Raw genomic sequence first — 16,493 nt, 5'->3', positions numbered from 1 at the left:
GAGCTGTTGCCAAACTCTTATCTTGTATATGTTGTCACCTCTAAGTAGGTGGCAATTTTTACTAACATTAGAGTTGTTGCAGCTTGTTACTTGCCTCTGAGGTGTAGGTTGGGGTTGGTGGGCACCAAGCTTTGGTGCTCTGGTGCACTTGGCACTCCTTGCAGCAGAAGGGAGAAGCTGGTGGCACTGGCAGATTCCTTTCAGACTTCACAATTAACATGTTATTGCCTGGAAACACAAGAGGCTTATGAATTAGAGCTCTGAAAGTCATGAGTCCCTAAAGTAAGGATTGATAATTGTACCATTTTGTTGTTCTTAGCTCCGTTATTGTGAGCAGGCACAGCTTCAGGAAGGTGTTCAGGCAAAGCTGCTGCACCTTTTGCTCCTCAGATATAAGATGTGATTTAAAAATCTGTTAAGAACAGGCAGGAGCTATAAATCTGAGTGTACACTAGTATGGTTATTCTTTTAATTCAGGCAAATACTAAGTAAAAAAACTCCACAGAGGTTTTGTAGCTGTTCTGTTGCCAGCTTCATTGCTATTTTTCACGTGCTTCTATAGTTTCATCTTCTAGGCACCTGTCTGACTATGTTTTGGTTTAGCAGCTGGGGGAGAGGCCTGCAGTAAGGCTTTTGGCATAGAGATGAAAACTGATAGCACTTACTTTGTAGCAGATACTCCCTGATACATGGGTTTAACCATGGAAAGTTTATAAATTAATTATAATATATGTCCTCTGGATTCCCAGGCATGATCAACTTATTTATTGCAAAAGAAATTAGTTCTTATATAATAAAAATTAGAAGTATCAGTTCAGCTACTGCACCTAACCTGTACTTCTGCAGCAGAACTTTAAGTTGATATCATGGAGTTTGTGTCTGATTGTTGTTGTGTAAAAGAAAGTTGTACTTCAGAAATCTTAAAGGGTGTCTTTTCACAGGAGTGGGTGTTTCTCTGGCTGTTGTCACAGAGCCATTGGTACCACTAACTCAGTTTAATATCTTGTTTAGATTTCTGCCTTTTAGAATGTTTTGAATTTGAGTTTTTAATGTTTTTACAAAATACTTTGTGTGTGGTGGTACAGAGTACTTTTTTAATTCTCTGGAAAAACAAACTGCACCCTTGGGAGTTCTGCTTTGTGCTCTTGGTGAGAGTGCAGCTCTGTGTGCTGGGGGGTGTTCCAGGCTCTGCGTGTGGCAGTCTTCTGAGCAGCTGTGCTTGGAAGCCTTCTCTGTCATCTTCAGTGACTGTGGTGCTAAAATGAGCAAAATCTTTCTTGGCTTAGTATCTTTGTACATGTTTCCCCCTCTTCTGCTTAATGAAGTAATAATACTAAATTTATAATAATGCCCTTGGACTTTCCTTCTTCCCTTTAGATCTGAACCACAGTGGTCTAGGATCCCATTATGAAAATTCTCACTGGGGACCAGTCTCTTCAAATAGTGACTCCAGCACAAACTGGGATAAAGTTATTGTAGACGGCTCTGACAAAGAAGCATGGCCATCAATCACTGGCAGTGACCCAGAGCTGACATCAGAATGTATGGACACTGACTCTGCCTCTAGCTCTGGGTCAGAGAGAAACCTCGTTATAATGGCTTCAGGGAGCACAGGTGGTGACAATGATGGCATTCGAAATGGCATTGGACATGGTTCTCAGAATAAGTTTGTGGTTGGTAGCAACAGCAATAATGTGGGCAATGGAAGTATTAATGGGCCATGGGGTTTATCCCATGGAACCATAATAAGCACATGTCAAGTTTCTGTGGATGCTCCTGACAGCAAATCTGAAAGTAGCAACAATAGAATGAATGCTTGGGGCACCATAAACTCTTCATCAAATGGAGGGTTAAATCCAAGCACTTTGAATTCAAATGGCAACCATGGTGCCTGGCCTGTATTGGAGAACAATGGACATGCCCTGAAAGGGTCTGTAGGGAGTGGTAATCCTGGCACAAATATTCCGTGCAGTACCATAGGTCAGATGTCGAATAGTCAGAGTATTAACTCAAAAGTGGGTGGTTCAGCCCATGGTTCCTGGGGAAGCCTTCAGGAAAATTGTGATTCTGAAGTAAATGGTACAAGGAAGGTTTCATTCAGTGGGCAACCTCAAAACCTTAACACTGAAATGAATGGACCAAATAACACTACTAACTTTATGACCTCTAGTTTACCAAACTCTGCTGGTTCAGTGCAGATCAACGAACTGCCTAATAATACAGGGCATGGGGCCTGGCGTGTGAGCACAATGAATCATTCTCAGATTCAGGCCTCTCCAGTTACAAATGGCACTTCCATTTCTCATCTTAGCAATGGTGAGGCGAAAAATGGTGGCTCTTATGGTACTACATGGGGTGCCTATGGTTCTAATTACTCTGGAGACAAATGTTCAGGCCCAAACAGCCAAGCTAATGGTGACACTGTGAATGCAACTCTAATGCAGCCAGGCATTAGTGGGTCTGGCAGCACTAATTTTCAAATCAACGGGAATAAAGGAGGAGGGGTGTGGGAGGCAGGGACAGTCAACTCCCAGAACATGCCATGGGGAAGTGGAAATGGTGCAAGTGCTGGCGGGAGCCGGAGAGGATGGGGCAACCCAGCACAAAACACTGGCACTAGCATTTCAAACGGGGAATGGAGTAAACTGCCTAGTAATCAGCATTCCAATGAAAGTGTGAATGGAAACAGCAGGAAGTTTACAAAGGGATGGAAGTCTACTGAGGAGGATGACCTTAACAGCCAGAGTTCTGCTGCTTCTCAGATGACAGAGCAGAGCAGCACCTGGGCCAAACCAGGTATGGGGGACAGTGAAGGGAGTTCAGAGGGCACTGGATGCCATGACGACCGAGCAACCACGGAAGGACAGAGTCGAGAGAGGAGGAAAGTTGACCAGCATGCATTACTCCAAAGCATAGTGAACAGAACTGACTTAGATCCACGCGTCCTTTCCAACTCGGGTTGGGGACAGACTCCAATCAAACAGAACACTGCCTGGGATACCGAAACATCACCGAGGGGTGAAAGAAAAACTGACAATGGGACAGAGGCCTGGGGAGGCTCTGTGACACAGACTTCCAGCTCAGGGGGGTGTGTGGATAGACCTAGCCCTAATAATAATGATACCTCATCTGTATCAGGGTGGGGAGATCCAAAGTCTGCTACAAGGTGGGGAGACTCCAAAGGGTCAAACAGCCAAGGGGGGTGGGAAGAAGATTCTGCTGCTACAGTAATGGTCAAGAGCAATCAATCATGGGGAAGTGGCAAAGAAGAAAAGTCATCTTGGAATGATGCACAGAAGATCAAACAGGGATGGGTAGATGGACAAAAGGCCAGCCAGGGTTGGGCAGTTCCTGCCAGTGAAAGCTGGGGCGAAAATTCAAGAAATAACCATTGGGGTGAGGCTAAGAAATCCAGTTCAGGAGGTAGCGACAGTGACAGATCAGTATCTGGTTGGAATGAGCCAGGTAAATCAAATTCTGTTACTTGGGGAGGTAATAATACCAACCCAAATAACTCTTCGGGATGGGATGAGCCTGCAAAGTCCAATCAGAACCAAGGCTGGGGAGACCCTCCTAAATCCAATCAGCCTCAAGGCTGGGGGGAGTCATCAAAGCCAATCAACTCTCCAGAATGGAACAAGCAAGATGTTGGCTCTTGGGGAGCACCCTCTGCCACAAACAAACCCCCAGGGTCGGGCTGGCTGGGTGGGCCAATGCCAGCACCAGCCAAGGAGGAAGAACCCACTGGGTGGGAGGAGCCATCCCCTGAGTCAATACGCCGCAAAATGGAGATTGATGATGGAACTTCTGCTTGGGGTGATCCAAGCAAATACAACTACAAAAATGTGAATATGTGGAATAAAAATGTCCCAAACAGTAGCAGCAGTTCAGACCAGCAAGCACAGGTACATCAGCAGCTACTGTCTTCAAGTGCCATGTCTAGCAAGGAGAGCAGTTCGGGTTCTGGTAAGACTTGGTTTTATGCAAATTCATTTTTTCTGTTAATTGTAGAACAGTTCTTTTGTTCTTGATTCATATAACAGTATTTTAGTTTCCAAGAGGGGAGGGGAAGGTGCCAATGAAGTGCTGCTTCTAGTTGTTAAATAAACCAACAGTAACAGCAGTGCTCATAGATGTTTGATGTTTTTACACAGATTGGAAGATCTGTTCTAGCTTTAAATAGCTTGAGTAATAAAGACTAGAGAACTGCTGGAATTTTGGAGTCTGGGAACACAGAAAATATTTAAAATAGTGTCTGAGGAATTAAAGTATCTTTCTTCATTTGTTTCTGAAACAGTCAAAACTTAACTGTTGCCAAAGAGGCTTCCAAAAAAGAGTTGAACAGGTGCAGAACAGAATGATGGGTGATGGGTTTATATGGACTCAAGATCAGACTTTCTGATCTTGTAGTTTTGGGAGCAGTGAATAATGGTACTTGTAGATAAGTTTGTGTAGTGTTCATGAATGTTCTGTGTTTGGTCTCTCAGCTGCAAAGAGGAGTAGCTTAAATACAATGAGCAGCACTTAGGAACTTAATGTCTTAGAAATTTCTATTATCAAAGTATAATCCTCAACATATGAAATTTGTATTTTTGTGTTTTGGGTTTTTTTCTCCATGGAGCAGCTTGCAGTTGTAGTAATGACCTTCACATAAATGTGAATGTGTACCAGAATGGTTTATATTGTATGTTATGGATCTAGAAAAGGCAAAACACTTGAGTATCTTTAAATAGCTTTTAAAATCCTGTTTAAAAACCACACCAGTAACTCATACTGCTTTAAAAAGGTTGGGGAGAGCCTTCTACTCCAGCCACTACTGTAGATAATGGAACTTCAGCGTGGGGTAAACCCATGGATACTGGTACTAGCTGGGGAGAGCCCATCAGTGATGCAGCAGGCACCTCTGGCTGGGGAAACGCTTCTCTTGGTCAACAGGCTGCAACTAAACCTGGTGAGTGCTTTCAGTGTCTCCTTTGAATAATGGTACTCAAAGAAGTTGAAATACCTCTCTAGAAGTTTGACATTTTTGAGGATTTTTTAACCTTTAACTACATGTCGAGCTGACTTGTGTGCTAAGGGTGGCCACTTGCTGCTGAAACATTAACCTGCTGGGTTTTTTTTCACAACCAGGGCCTAAATCTATGCAAGATAGTTGGTGTGGAGATGACATGCCATTGACAGGCAGTCGTCAGACCAGCTGGGAGGAAGAGGAGGATGTTGAGATTGGAATGTGGAACAGCAGTTCTTCACAAGAAGCTAACCCATCCCTCAATTGGCCACCATATGTGAAAAAAATGCCCACAAAGGTAATGGAACAAGGAGGCTGAGTTAAGGCTTTTGCACTGTTGTCATTTCTGAAGGCTAAGGCAGAGCAGGTTGCTGTGCTGAGTGGAGCATGGGGTGCCATTAAGCTCTAATCCTTATTCATAATGTTTTATGATGTAATTAAAGCAGTAGGTGGCAACCATCACCTGAGTATCACAGGAATTTCTTTCTCTTTTTAAGGGAATAATGAAAGGTGGAAATAAGCAAGATGAAACATGGATCAATCCATTCATTAAGCAATTCACAAATCTCAGTTTTTCAGTAAGTACTTGCCCCTGCCTGGCTTTGCTGCCTTCTGACAGTGCAGCTGGAATGCACAAAGATTAAAATGCTAACCTGCCTGGTGGTCGTTTTTCTTTTTCCTTCTGTTTCTCTCCCCCCTGTCACCCATCCTGCTTCTTTGCATTCTCATCACAAAATGACCTATTTATTGATGCAAATTGTTTCTGTAAACACTAGCCAGGTATTCATCCCATAGTCTGATGCCTTAGAGTTCCATGCCTGCTTGGTGAAGTTACCTGTTTTCAGTTGGGTAACAACTGAAGGGAGAGAATGATGTAAAATACCATCTGATTTGTCTTGATTTATTTTTTCTTGCAGGTTTGAATTATATTAGTATATATGAATCTTTGTTTTAACTGTTAAAAATATTATTAAATAATTGTGATTCATTTTATTACTTCAGAGAGAATCACCAGAAGAAACCATACAGAGCAATAAGATGGACATGTCTGGAGGTGAGAACAGGAGAACCTAGCGGGCCTTTTGCTTTCCTTTCCAGTCTCTCTCCTAGTTTATACACCTCTGTAAATTCTTTTTTTAAAAAACTATATATAATATAGTTATAGGCATATGTAGGTAAATAGATGTTTCCCTAAAGACAGGGAATACCCTTGTAGAGAAAAAAATTGTGCATGTGAGTAACAGCACACACCTGAGTCACCTGGCTGCTGTGGTGACTTCCCATCGATCAGACCAAGCTTATGAATATTAAGCTGACATGAAGGAATGTTTGCAGGGTGTGGTGAGTTTGTTCCTTGTAATGTCAGTGTCTAGATTGCATCTGGATGCCTTTGCTAATATGAACAGAAATGTTCCAGATACCACACTTGCTCATTGTGGTTCATTCTTGGAAACACATTTTTGGTTCTAAGAACTAAATTACTACTTGAAAAAAATTTTTAAAAACATTTAAACCTGAGTGTAAAATTACTTGTGAGCAGTTTTTTTTTATTTTAATCCATTGAGCATTAGTATTTCTCTGGCAAATAAATAGTGTAAGGCTTCAGCACATTAATAACAATATAACAATAGAATATTTAATTTAAAGTGATCATTATGTTGTAGTTTTTATTGTATTTGCACTCTTTTTGTTCAAGTTTAAAATTGGGTATTTTCACTTTTGGGCTTATAGTCTATTGTGTAAAGAAATAATTTGAATTTCAGATACTAATGGCAATGACAAGCCTCATTTAAATTACTTTGGTTTTTAAAAATTTGAATTTAAAACATTTGCTGGGGATGTAGTTCAGTTGCTCTGTGTGCAGTGAAGTATTTAATGGACTCCTTTACAACTCCTTATTTTTAACTTCTAGCTTGACTAGTGGAATTAATGATAGAATATAACTTAAAACTTGTTTTTAATAAACACAAATAACTTTGAATTAGTGTGGGTTGGCTTGGGTTTGGTTTTTGGCTAAATAGTTTCTTTCTTAACTGAATCAAAGCCAGTTAAGAACATATTACCCAAAGGCAGGGGATGTAGAGATCTGATAAAAATACTATTTCAAAGCCAAGACAACGCTTACGGCTGCTCCGAATGGCATCACAGCTGGAAACTCAAGTTTAAAAAATTACACTTTCTTGTCTTTAAGAGAAAGTTGCTGGTTTTGGGAAGCCTCGTAAATTCTGACGAGGCTTTGCCGAGTCCACGTTTGCAGTTCTCTGTAGCCATCAAGTTGCAGTGTGTCCCATCCCTTCCCAGTGAGCCCAGGCAGTTGGGAGCTCCGTGGGGGTTTCAGTTCCTGGTGCTTGGCTGGAGAGCAGCTGGTTCAGCCTCTGAGGGATCAGCTGCTGGGGTGGCTCTGGAGCTCCCACTGGGCCCTATTCACCTCTGCCCTCTTCCCAGGGTTGCTGCCGGATAAGCGGATGGAGATGGACAAGCACAGCCTCAGTGCTGGAGACTACACTCGTGTGGTTGGGAAAGGCCCTGGTTCTCGTCCTCAGATTTCCAAAGAGTCTTCCATGGATCGCAGTCCTTACTTTGATAAGGTAGGTCAGTGGTCTCATCTTGGTGGGCACTTCTAAACTTCTCTGACTGCGTTCTAAGTAGGCATCTGTGTTCTCCTTAGCTTTCTGCACTTAGTGGAGAGGGCAAGTAGGGCTTTCTAGTTAATCCGTAAGATCTATTTTGTGCTTTTTAACTTACTGATAAGTAATACTAAGCTCTTTCTGTAGCCCATTTGCTGTGCAAATGACTAACCTGATCTCTTTTGTTTTCTGCCTATTTCCTGCTGGTGCTGGACTGTCCTGTGACTCTTCCCTTCTGCTCCTGGCAATGGTTTCTCCTTTCTGCTTGCTTGCTGGCTGGTTGTTGTGCCTCGGTGTGTCTGTCCCATCAGGATGGCATTGTAGCAGACGAGTCCCAAAACATGCAGTTTATGTCCAATCAAAACATGAAGCTTCCCCCTTCAAATAATGCACTACCTAACCAAGCCCTTGGCTCCCTAGCAGGGCTGGGTATGCAAAACTTGAATTCTGTTAGACAGGTAAGGCTGTGTGCATATCCTTGGCATGTTACTTGTCAGCATTTAATACCTTTTGATATAAGATCGTGGCTCCCTGTGTGATTGACGTGTTTAACTGCTAATTCGAATGTACAGGGGTGGGAGGAGCAGCAGCAGAGGTTGTTGTCACTAACTGTCTGTCCTCTCCCCAGAATGGCAATCCCAGTATGTTTGGTGTTGGTAATATAGCAGCACAGCCCAGGAGCATGCAGCAGCCTCCAGCACAACCTCTTAATTCATCTCAGCCTAATCCACGTGCTCAAGTGCCTCCTCCATTACTATCCCCTCAGGTAACAGAGCACATAAAACTTTCTATGCATAAACTACCAAGATGCTGCTTCAGAAGGTCGTTTTCTGTTTATTGGTGTTGCTGATATTTACTCTGTAAATACTGCAAAGCATAATTAGCTTGATTAGTGTTTCAGAAACTAGGCAACTGTTAACCAGAGGCTCCAATATTGTACCTACCTCATAGCATTGTTCATATTGGTCTGTTTTGCAGGTTCCAGTATCATTACTGAAGTATGCACCAAACAACGGTGGCCTGAGCCCACTTTTTGGTCCACAACAGGTAGCCATGTTGAATCAACTGTCCCAGTTAAACCAGCTTTCTCAGATCTCCCAGTTACAGGTAAGCTAACAAAGCTAGTCGCTCTGAGTTCTGTTTGAAGTCTAAGTAGAGACTTAATGTCAGCCATGAACTGTTCTTAAAAAAACCACCACAAAACACTGTCTCCTAGCGGTTGTTGGCTCAGCAGCAAAAAGCCCAGAATCAAAGAAGCATGCCTTCTGGTGGTCGTCAGCAGCAGGAGCAGCAGGTAAAGACATACATTTATTACTAACTCTTCAACTATCCTTAAAAACTGTTCTTCATCCTGCGCTGCATTTCTTGCTATAAATTATATTAGAGTGTGCAAGAGTGAATGAGATTTTGACAAGCTTTAAAGGAGTGACTTAGTTCATGCTGGGGTTTTGCTGTGCTAAAATGCATGGAACCAAAGGTGTTTCATTGCCTTTCTTTAAAGGTGGAAAGGCTTTTGCCTACTTAAATTGTAACTCCTTTGTTTTTTCAAGGGTCGATCTCTCAGTATGCAGCAACAGATGATGCAACAGTCCCGTCAGCTTGATCCAAACCTGTTAATGAAGCAGCAAACTCCACCCTCTCAACAGCAGTCACTCCATCAACCCACCATGAAATCTTTCCTTGAGAATGTCATACCCCATACTACTCCTGAGCTTCAAAAAGGGCCATCACCAATAAATGCATTCAGCAGCTTCCCTATAGGTGGGTGTCTCACTATTAGTTTTATACAGTTAATGCTTATGACACACAACCTTCCTTTTCATGTTGCCTGCCTCTGAAACAATAGTGATTGCAATCTTGTTAGCACTTGGGATTTTAGTGGTAGTAGTAACTCTTGTCCAGTTACCTTTCTTCACCAAAGAACTGTTTTCACAAATACCCTCATTCCCAGGAATGACTGTATTTCAGTGCAAATTGCTTTACACTCTTATCTCTTTTTGTTTTCTTTTTATCCTCTGGGTCCCATTGTAGTTACATTCCTGGAGCTAAAGGACTTTTAGAAGTAGAATCCATACAAAGAATCCATTGATGTGGTCTCATTTCTTTGGATTCTAAAAACTTTTTAAATGAATCTAGAACTGCAATAGGTAGAACAGAATATTTAATTTCCCTTTTAGTGATATTGTCCAGGAAAGAAAGCTTTTAGCTTTGCATTTTTAAAGAATGGTTGTCATTTCAGGCAAAATGTCTGAATGTTTATAAATACAAACATCTCCTGTTTCTTTTTCCCAACATTTCCAGGCTTCTGTCCAATTTCTACTTCAGAAATTCCAGGCTTGTATATTTTCTCCTTACTTTAGGTCCCTTTTTAATGCTACCATATACTACTACAACTGTATACCATTTACCTCTTGTTCCTTATCCCTATTTTTTTCCTCCTCTTCAGTTTGCTTTTCTTTTACATTATTGTAATCGAGTCATTTCTGTTGGGCTGATTTGCTTTGCATTCTCATTGCCCTTTGTACAAAGATCTGTTGAGCAGACACTGCTGCTGAACTTGTGCTTGTAGGTGGGGTGTTCTGGAGCCAGGTGCAGGCTTTGCTGTTGCACTGCATGTGGCGTCCTGGAGTTCTGCTTTTGGCCACTCCCAAGTCCAGGCTGCTGCTTAATAGTTGCTGCTGATGATTGGCATCAAGATCTAACTACTGTTTTTGTGCAAAGGGCAAGGCCTAAAAATGAAATGTGTTTAGCTATTAGAGACACTATCTTAGGCCTAATTAAAGGGATATTTAACTTTCTTGCCAAACTTTGTGCTGAGTAACTGCACCCTGCCCATGTTAGGTTCCTTTCTGCTTCATTTCTTGACTTGTTGTATACTGTTGTTAAATAGCTGCTTTCTCACCTCAGTCCTTGCCACATTCCAGGAACCTGCAGTATACCTAAGACTGCTTTGAGATCCCTCAGGAATCTGCTACAGTATGTGTAAGAATTTTTTGGGATCCCTTTGGAGTAGCACAGTGTAGTGATAGAAGCAAGTGGAGCCACACTTAGTCCACCAGTAAAAGGTTTAAGGCTAGAAATAGTAGGTTGCTGAAATTTCTTCACCCTTTAGTGAAAAACTGAGTCAAGAGGAGTACTGGTAGTATCTTCCAAGTGCACAAAGTTCAGTGGGATAGTTCATGTGAGGAGGAGTTGAACTTGCCAAGTTGTCTTCTGGAAAATCCTGCAGGTATGTTATTTTCTCCATGTTCTAATCAGTGTTAGGAGACCTGGCAGCAGCAGCTGGGAGGCCCCGTTATATCCTGGGGAGCTGGATTTGTCAAGATGGACTAGACCCTGGTTCATCAAAACCAGAGGTTGGGGCAGGTGGGGAATGTGCTGCAGTCACATCCCAATTCACCTATAGAATGAAGTAGTTCTAATATTAAAAATAACTTTTTCTGCCAAATAGTGACTATAGCTGAACAATATGAAATCTTCCAAAACTGGAAATGAAAAATTACTTCTGGGAAGACAGTTTAAATTGTAGGTTCTGTCCAGGGACTGATGTTTCAAGTACAGAGATATGGATGGGGATCAGTGCCTGTCACGGGGCTGGCATTAACCATGTCAGCTGCCTAAGTGCCAGCTTGGGGTCTTTCTGACCCTTCCTTTGGAGGTCTGTCTTCTGGAAGCTTCTTCTGAGTTAGTCAAAGGGTTATTGATGTGCACAGGTTGTTGCTCTGACAACAACCAAATGCAGGAGGGAAAGGTGTCAGAAACTGGATTGGTTTGACTTTCCCTTTTTTCTGTTTCAGCTATTGATAGTTGTATTTCTTAAAACTGGGTTGTCCTGTTACAAGGGACTTTCTCTGAAGCTTTTCAAGGGGCTGCTTTTCTGGCATCAACATCTATTCATGCCCTTACAAAAAACAAATTAAAAAACCAAGAAGCAAACCAGCCTCTATGTTGCACTGAATGTTGACTTAGGAACAAAATTAAGCAGTGGTTTCCAGTGCTGAGTGGAGATGTTTCTAGTAGAGATTTGAAAAGTTCCCTGTGTGGCTCTGGCCCTAAGTTAAGATGCTATAATGGATTGTTTTCAGAAGTATATAGGTCCAAAGGACTGCAAATGTAATCAGGTGTGGTTGGGAGCCAAGGATCCTGTTGTCCAAGCCCAGAACAGGGTCTCACAGGGTTTGGGCTGATTTGAGCTAGCATGGTGTTGGATCTCAGGCAGTTTTGACATCAGATTACAACAGGGAAGACAAGTTCTGTTTGGTTTATCTTGCTGCAGTTTTAATATTCAGTGTGAGCAGGAAAAATGGGGTGGTGAGTGGTGTTCGTTGTGCAGTCCCACACCAAGTTCTTCTGGGCTGTGCTGGTGTGTTCAGCTGCTGAAGGTGTGCTGAGAGCAGTCCAATTAAGGGTGGGAATGAGGTGGTAACTGAGTACCAGTGCATAACTGCTTCTGAACAGGGAGGTGTGTGGACACACCCTCCTGGGAAAAGTGTCTTCTAGAAGTGAGCAGCTCTTCCAAACAGAGTGCTTGGTGCAGGTGGGATGGGTGGTGGTGCTGGGGCTAGGCTGATGTTAGAAATGCCACTTTTTTCTTAGATGTTCACATTTTAGTTTCTTTAACTTCCTCAGTGGCTTCTTCCACTGACATCTTTGCATGAAGACATGAGCTGAGAACTTGAGAGTGCTGTGCATTGCTTAGCTTCTGTCTGTAGCAGATCCCCTGTACAAGATGCTAGAATGTTTCTCAAAAACAGAGACTTGGAAGCATGAAATGACCATAGTAGTATGCTCTTAAATGTTTTTAAGGCAATAATAGTAATTACCAGAAGAAAAGTATTTAGCCTGTATTTCATACGCTCTCTGTGTTTTTAGGAATGAACTCAAACTTGAATGTAAACATGGATATGAGCAGTATTAAAGAGCCACAATCCCGACTGAGGAAATGGACTACAGTAGACAGCATTTCTGTGAACACATCCTTAGATCAAAACTCCAGCAAACATGGTATGTCAGGCGTGTCCTTAAGTAGCATTTGACATTACCCATCAGGTTCTCACGTTCTCTCTATAAAATGCAGGTTTGCTATTTTTAGGCCTGTAGTTGTAGCTGCTGTGTTGTTTGTAGCTGTCAGGGTTTGTGTTGTCTCTGCCAAAGTTGCTGCGTGTCTTGTACAGCAGCCCGGAGCTTGCCTGGATGGTTTTACTTGCAGGAGTGATACTGTGATTCAGTAGAAACATTGTGAAAAAGTCCTTTTTTAACCAGACTTTTCTCTAAGTGTGACTTTTACTACTAGCTTTACCTCAATCTGGATTGGAAGACTTCATTTTTATGGTTTTTTTTAAACAAAAAGCTTTGTTTTCTAACTTTCTTTCCTTCTACCTTGCTGTGCTTAAGGTGGCATTCTGGTCATGTCTGACATGTTCAGTTACAGGTTATGGTTATCAATGTGTACATTTGCTTGCTAAAAATGGGGAGAGCTTAGAAAGGATAGACTAATACCATTGCTGTACTTCATTTTAGAGGAGGCAGACTGGGTTGCTTCATATTTCACTCCAGTCATTAGGATTCATATGACATTTCCACTGTTTCAGTTGCTTGAAATCCCATCCAGAGTCTGTAGCACAAAGGTTCTGTGTCTAAAGATGGCTGTGAAATGTCTCCAGTCTCCTGTTACTGTTCAGTCTTCAGATTGTTAGGGTATTTTTAGATTTGTCAGCTGTTTTACTACTATGAAATAACCTGCTACCATGCACATCTAGTGGAGCTATCCTGCCACTGCACTTCTGGGCTGCTTCCCGTTGTCACTTTAGCTGTAGGTTATGTTTTCTGGGTAGTATTGGGAATTACATTATTTGAACTCTGTTGTGGTGAATCACCAGTAAAGGTCACATATTCCCTCAGAACTGTAGAATATCTTTGGCTTGGCTGTGTAATAATTTTTAAACTTCTTACAGGATGTGTGCAGAATCAAATACAGTCCTTTTGTTCCTTACTCTGCCTCCAGCAATTTTTTTTTTCCCCCCTCTCCCAGAAATATGAATAGAATTTACAGAAATTTGCAGTAGCTGAAGATCCTTCAGATTTTGTAGATGTTTCTTCCAAGAGCCCTCCTATCACAGAGTATATTCCTACCCCTCTTTTCCAGCTGGAGCCCCACAGAGTGCTCTTACCTTCTTGAATTAATATTTTACTTACATTTAATAAGTATACTATTATAATGTGGTGGTTTCTTGGGACTTTATTCATACTGTTTTCTGCTAAGTTACTCAGAGACATTTCATTTTAGTGTATGTAATCCTGTATGACTTCCCATACAACTTGACCTGCTGTGTATTCCATGAGTGCTTTACATGGGAGTGTTTTAATATAGATAAGTATGTGAAAATTGGCTGCATGCAATGTTTGATGTCTTTTTTTTTTTTTTCCCCTTTAAATTAGGTGCTATTTCAAGTGGTTTTAGGCTGGAAGATTCTCCGTTTGTTCCATATGACTTTATGAACAGCAGTAACTCACCAGCCAGCCCCCCTGGCTCCATTGGGGATGGCTGGCCCCGTGCCAAATCGCCTAATGGCTCCAGCAGTGTTAATTGGCCACCAGGTACCCCCTGGGGGGGCTGGGGATGCTGCCCTGTTCCTGGGGCACTGCACCTTCAGGGGGTGGGAGGAACTGCTTACCAAAGCATTAGGGGTGTTTTTAGTAGATGGAAGTTGGGAGCATTAGTTTTATAGTACCAAGAGAAGGGTGTCTCCCTGCTTTGAGACTTCACCCCAGTGAGACACGGCCAGAAAAACTAGAAATTAAGTGACTTTAGTCTTTGTTTCACCTTATTATGTCAACTAAATTCTTAAAAGGTTATGATTTTTTGTTCATTCAGAGATGTGTTGTTTACCCTGCTGCTTCCTGTTAAAGATAATAATGAAAAAAATATAAATGGCCTTCTTTTCTGAACGTCTGTTCCTAGAGTTTCGTCCTGGTGAGCCATGGAAAGGTTATCCAAACATCGACCCTGAAACTGACCCTTACGTCACTCCTGGCAGTGTCATCAACAATCTGTCAGTTAACACTGTGCGGGAAGTTGACCACCTCAGGGACAGGAACACTGGTATGTTCAGATGCTGCCTTCCCTCTTACTCGTGTGCTGAGCTTTCCACAGCCACACAGAGAGTCTGTTTACTTGGAGATGTTTGCTCATCTCCTTGTTTATCTTTGGTGTTGTGGATTTTGGTGCTGAAAAGCTCATCCTTGGCTCAAGCCCTGCTGCTTGATGCAGTGCAACAGCTATTCCAAGAATGTGGGCAGAGTGAGGAGCACTGGGCTGCATTCTGATGTAACTGCACGGGGAGACAGGGAGTTGGAAAGCAGGCAGCAGAGCCTGCCAGCCCAGCCACTGCAGCAGTGTGACCAGCCCTGCTGGCAGAGCAGCTCCCTGCTGTGGAGTGGTCTGCCACCCCCTGCCTTGGGTGAGAGCTGAGAAGAGGGCAGGAGATCCCTTCTCTGCCTGTGCAGATGTGTCCAGTCTGGACTACAAGTTGTGCCTTTTAATTTTATTGCATTTGTGATGCACTGTGGTGTGACTGATTTGTGTCTTGACAGGGTCATCCTCATCTTTGAACACCACGCTGCCTTCAACTAGTGCCTGGTCATCCATTCGTGCCTCCAACTACAATGTTTCCCTCAGCAGTACAGCACAAAGCACTTCAGGTGAGGTCTTCTTGTGTTGCTCTGAGAGTTTCTTCCCCTTCACTGGGTTCAGAGGGATACTATATGTTAATAAAAAGTAGTCCTGAGGTCTTGTCTGAATGGGAAGTTCACTAATCAGCTATTTTGATTTTACTGTAATTTAGAAGCTTTTATTTGTAGCTGCTGCAGTTACTGTATTTAGCAGTTCCAGCAGCCTAGTGATTGTGGTTGTCTTTTTGTCTTTTAGTAGCCAGAAACAGTGATTCCAAATCAACATGGTCTCCTGGATCAGTCACTAACACCTCTCTGGCTCATGAGCTGTGGAAGGTCCCTTTGCCACCTAAAAGCATCACTGCTCCGTCCCGCCCACCTCCAGGGCTAACAGGCCAGAAGCCACCGTTGTCCACTTGGGATAATTCCCTTCGTTTGGGTGGAGGATGGGGAAGTTCTGATGCCAGATATACCCCTGGTGAGGATGTCTTTTTGTGTACAGAGCTTTTCTGTGTGGTATCAAGTTGGGGAGCTTCCTGTGCATTTGGCTGGGGAATCTGTCGCTGTTAACATCTGTACTGCTTGTCTTGCCAAGAGCAAGAGCTGGTCTGTACATCCTGGGCTGCAGCGTTTGTACTGAATAGATCTGGGGGGCTGGGGGTGTGTGCAGCAGTGGCAGGGGTGGCACTGGGGGTCTTTCCATCCTTAGTGTGAACCATCTCTGCAAGTACTTGCCGAGTTTGGCACCTGTGCAGCTGAGTGCAGTTGCCTGCTAAGCATTGTTCAGAGGGGCTCATGAATTGGATCCCAGCAGGGACTCCCCAGACAGAGTGATTCTGAGCTTGCAGCAAGAGTCAAGACAAATACCTTTGTATTTTTGCTTGTTATGATTCTCTAACAGCAATGTAGCTACATTGACAGTATTTACATAATAAAAAGGCTTCAGATAGTAAATACAATTAGTAGATATGTATTTTAAATAGGCTGCCATCCCAAACTAGCCTTCTAATGGTTTTAAGCTTGGAAAAGATTAGTGCTGTTTGAGTTTTTTTTCTCGGTTGTGAACGTTCCTGCCAGCTCCTCATGCTGCTGCTGGTACCTGCTGCTGGTACCTGCTGCTGGTACCTGCTGCTCACTGTGGCAGAGCACTGACTCCTTTGTTCTCCATCATTCAGGGTCAAGATGGG

At 42.8% G+C, this 16,493-nt stretch overlaps 1 protein-coding gene across 1 annotated transcript in view; it reads left to right on the top strand.

The window, feature by feature from the left end:
• The window catches only part of TNRC6A (trinucleotide repeat containing 6A), an 86,672-nt gene that overhangs the window by 66,203 nt on the left and 3,976 nt on the right, over positions 1-16,493 (top strand). The window contains 16 exon segments of the mRNA XM_010002596.1: positions 1,378-3,966; positions 4,787-4,951; positions 5,131-5,306; positions 5,506-5,586; positions 6,011-6,062; positions 7,454-7,596; positions 8,264-8,401; positions 8,614-8,742; positions 8,852-8,929; positions 9,186-9,396; positions 9,937-9,969; positions 12,508-12,639; positions 14,074-14,232; positions 14,597-14,737; positions 15,229-15,336; positions 15,563-15,784. Of these exon segments, the coding sequence (XP_010000898.1) occupies positions 1,378-3,966; positions 4,787-4,951; positions 5,131-5,306; positions 5,506-5,586; positions 6,011-6,062; positions 7,454-7,596; positions 8,264-8,401; positions 8,614-8,742; positions 8,852-8,929; positions 9,186-9,396; positions 9,937-9,969; positions 12,508-12,639; positions 14,074-14,232; positions 14,597-14,737; positions 15,229-15,336; positions 15,563-15,784 (4,557 nt within the window).

This window comes from Chaetura pelagica, unplaced genomic scaffold (genome assembly GCF_000747805.2).
Source record: "Chaetura pelagica isolate M959 unplaced genomic scaffold, ChaPel_1.0 scaffold438, whole genome shotgun sequence".
Classification (NCBI taxonomy): domain Eukaryota; kingdom Metazoa; phylum Chordata; class Aves; order Apodiformes; family Apodidae; genus Chaetura; species Chaetura pelagica.
Note: the sequence above shows the minus strand (reverse complement) of the source record. Positions and strands in the feature narration are given on the sequence as shown.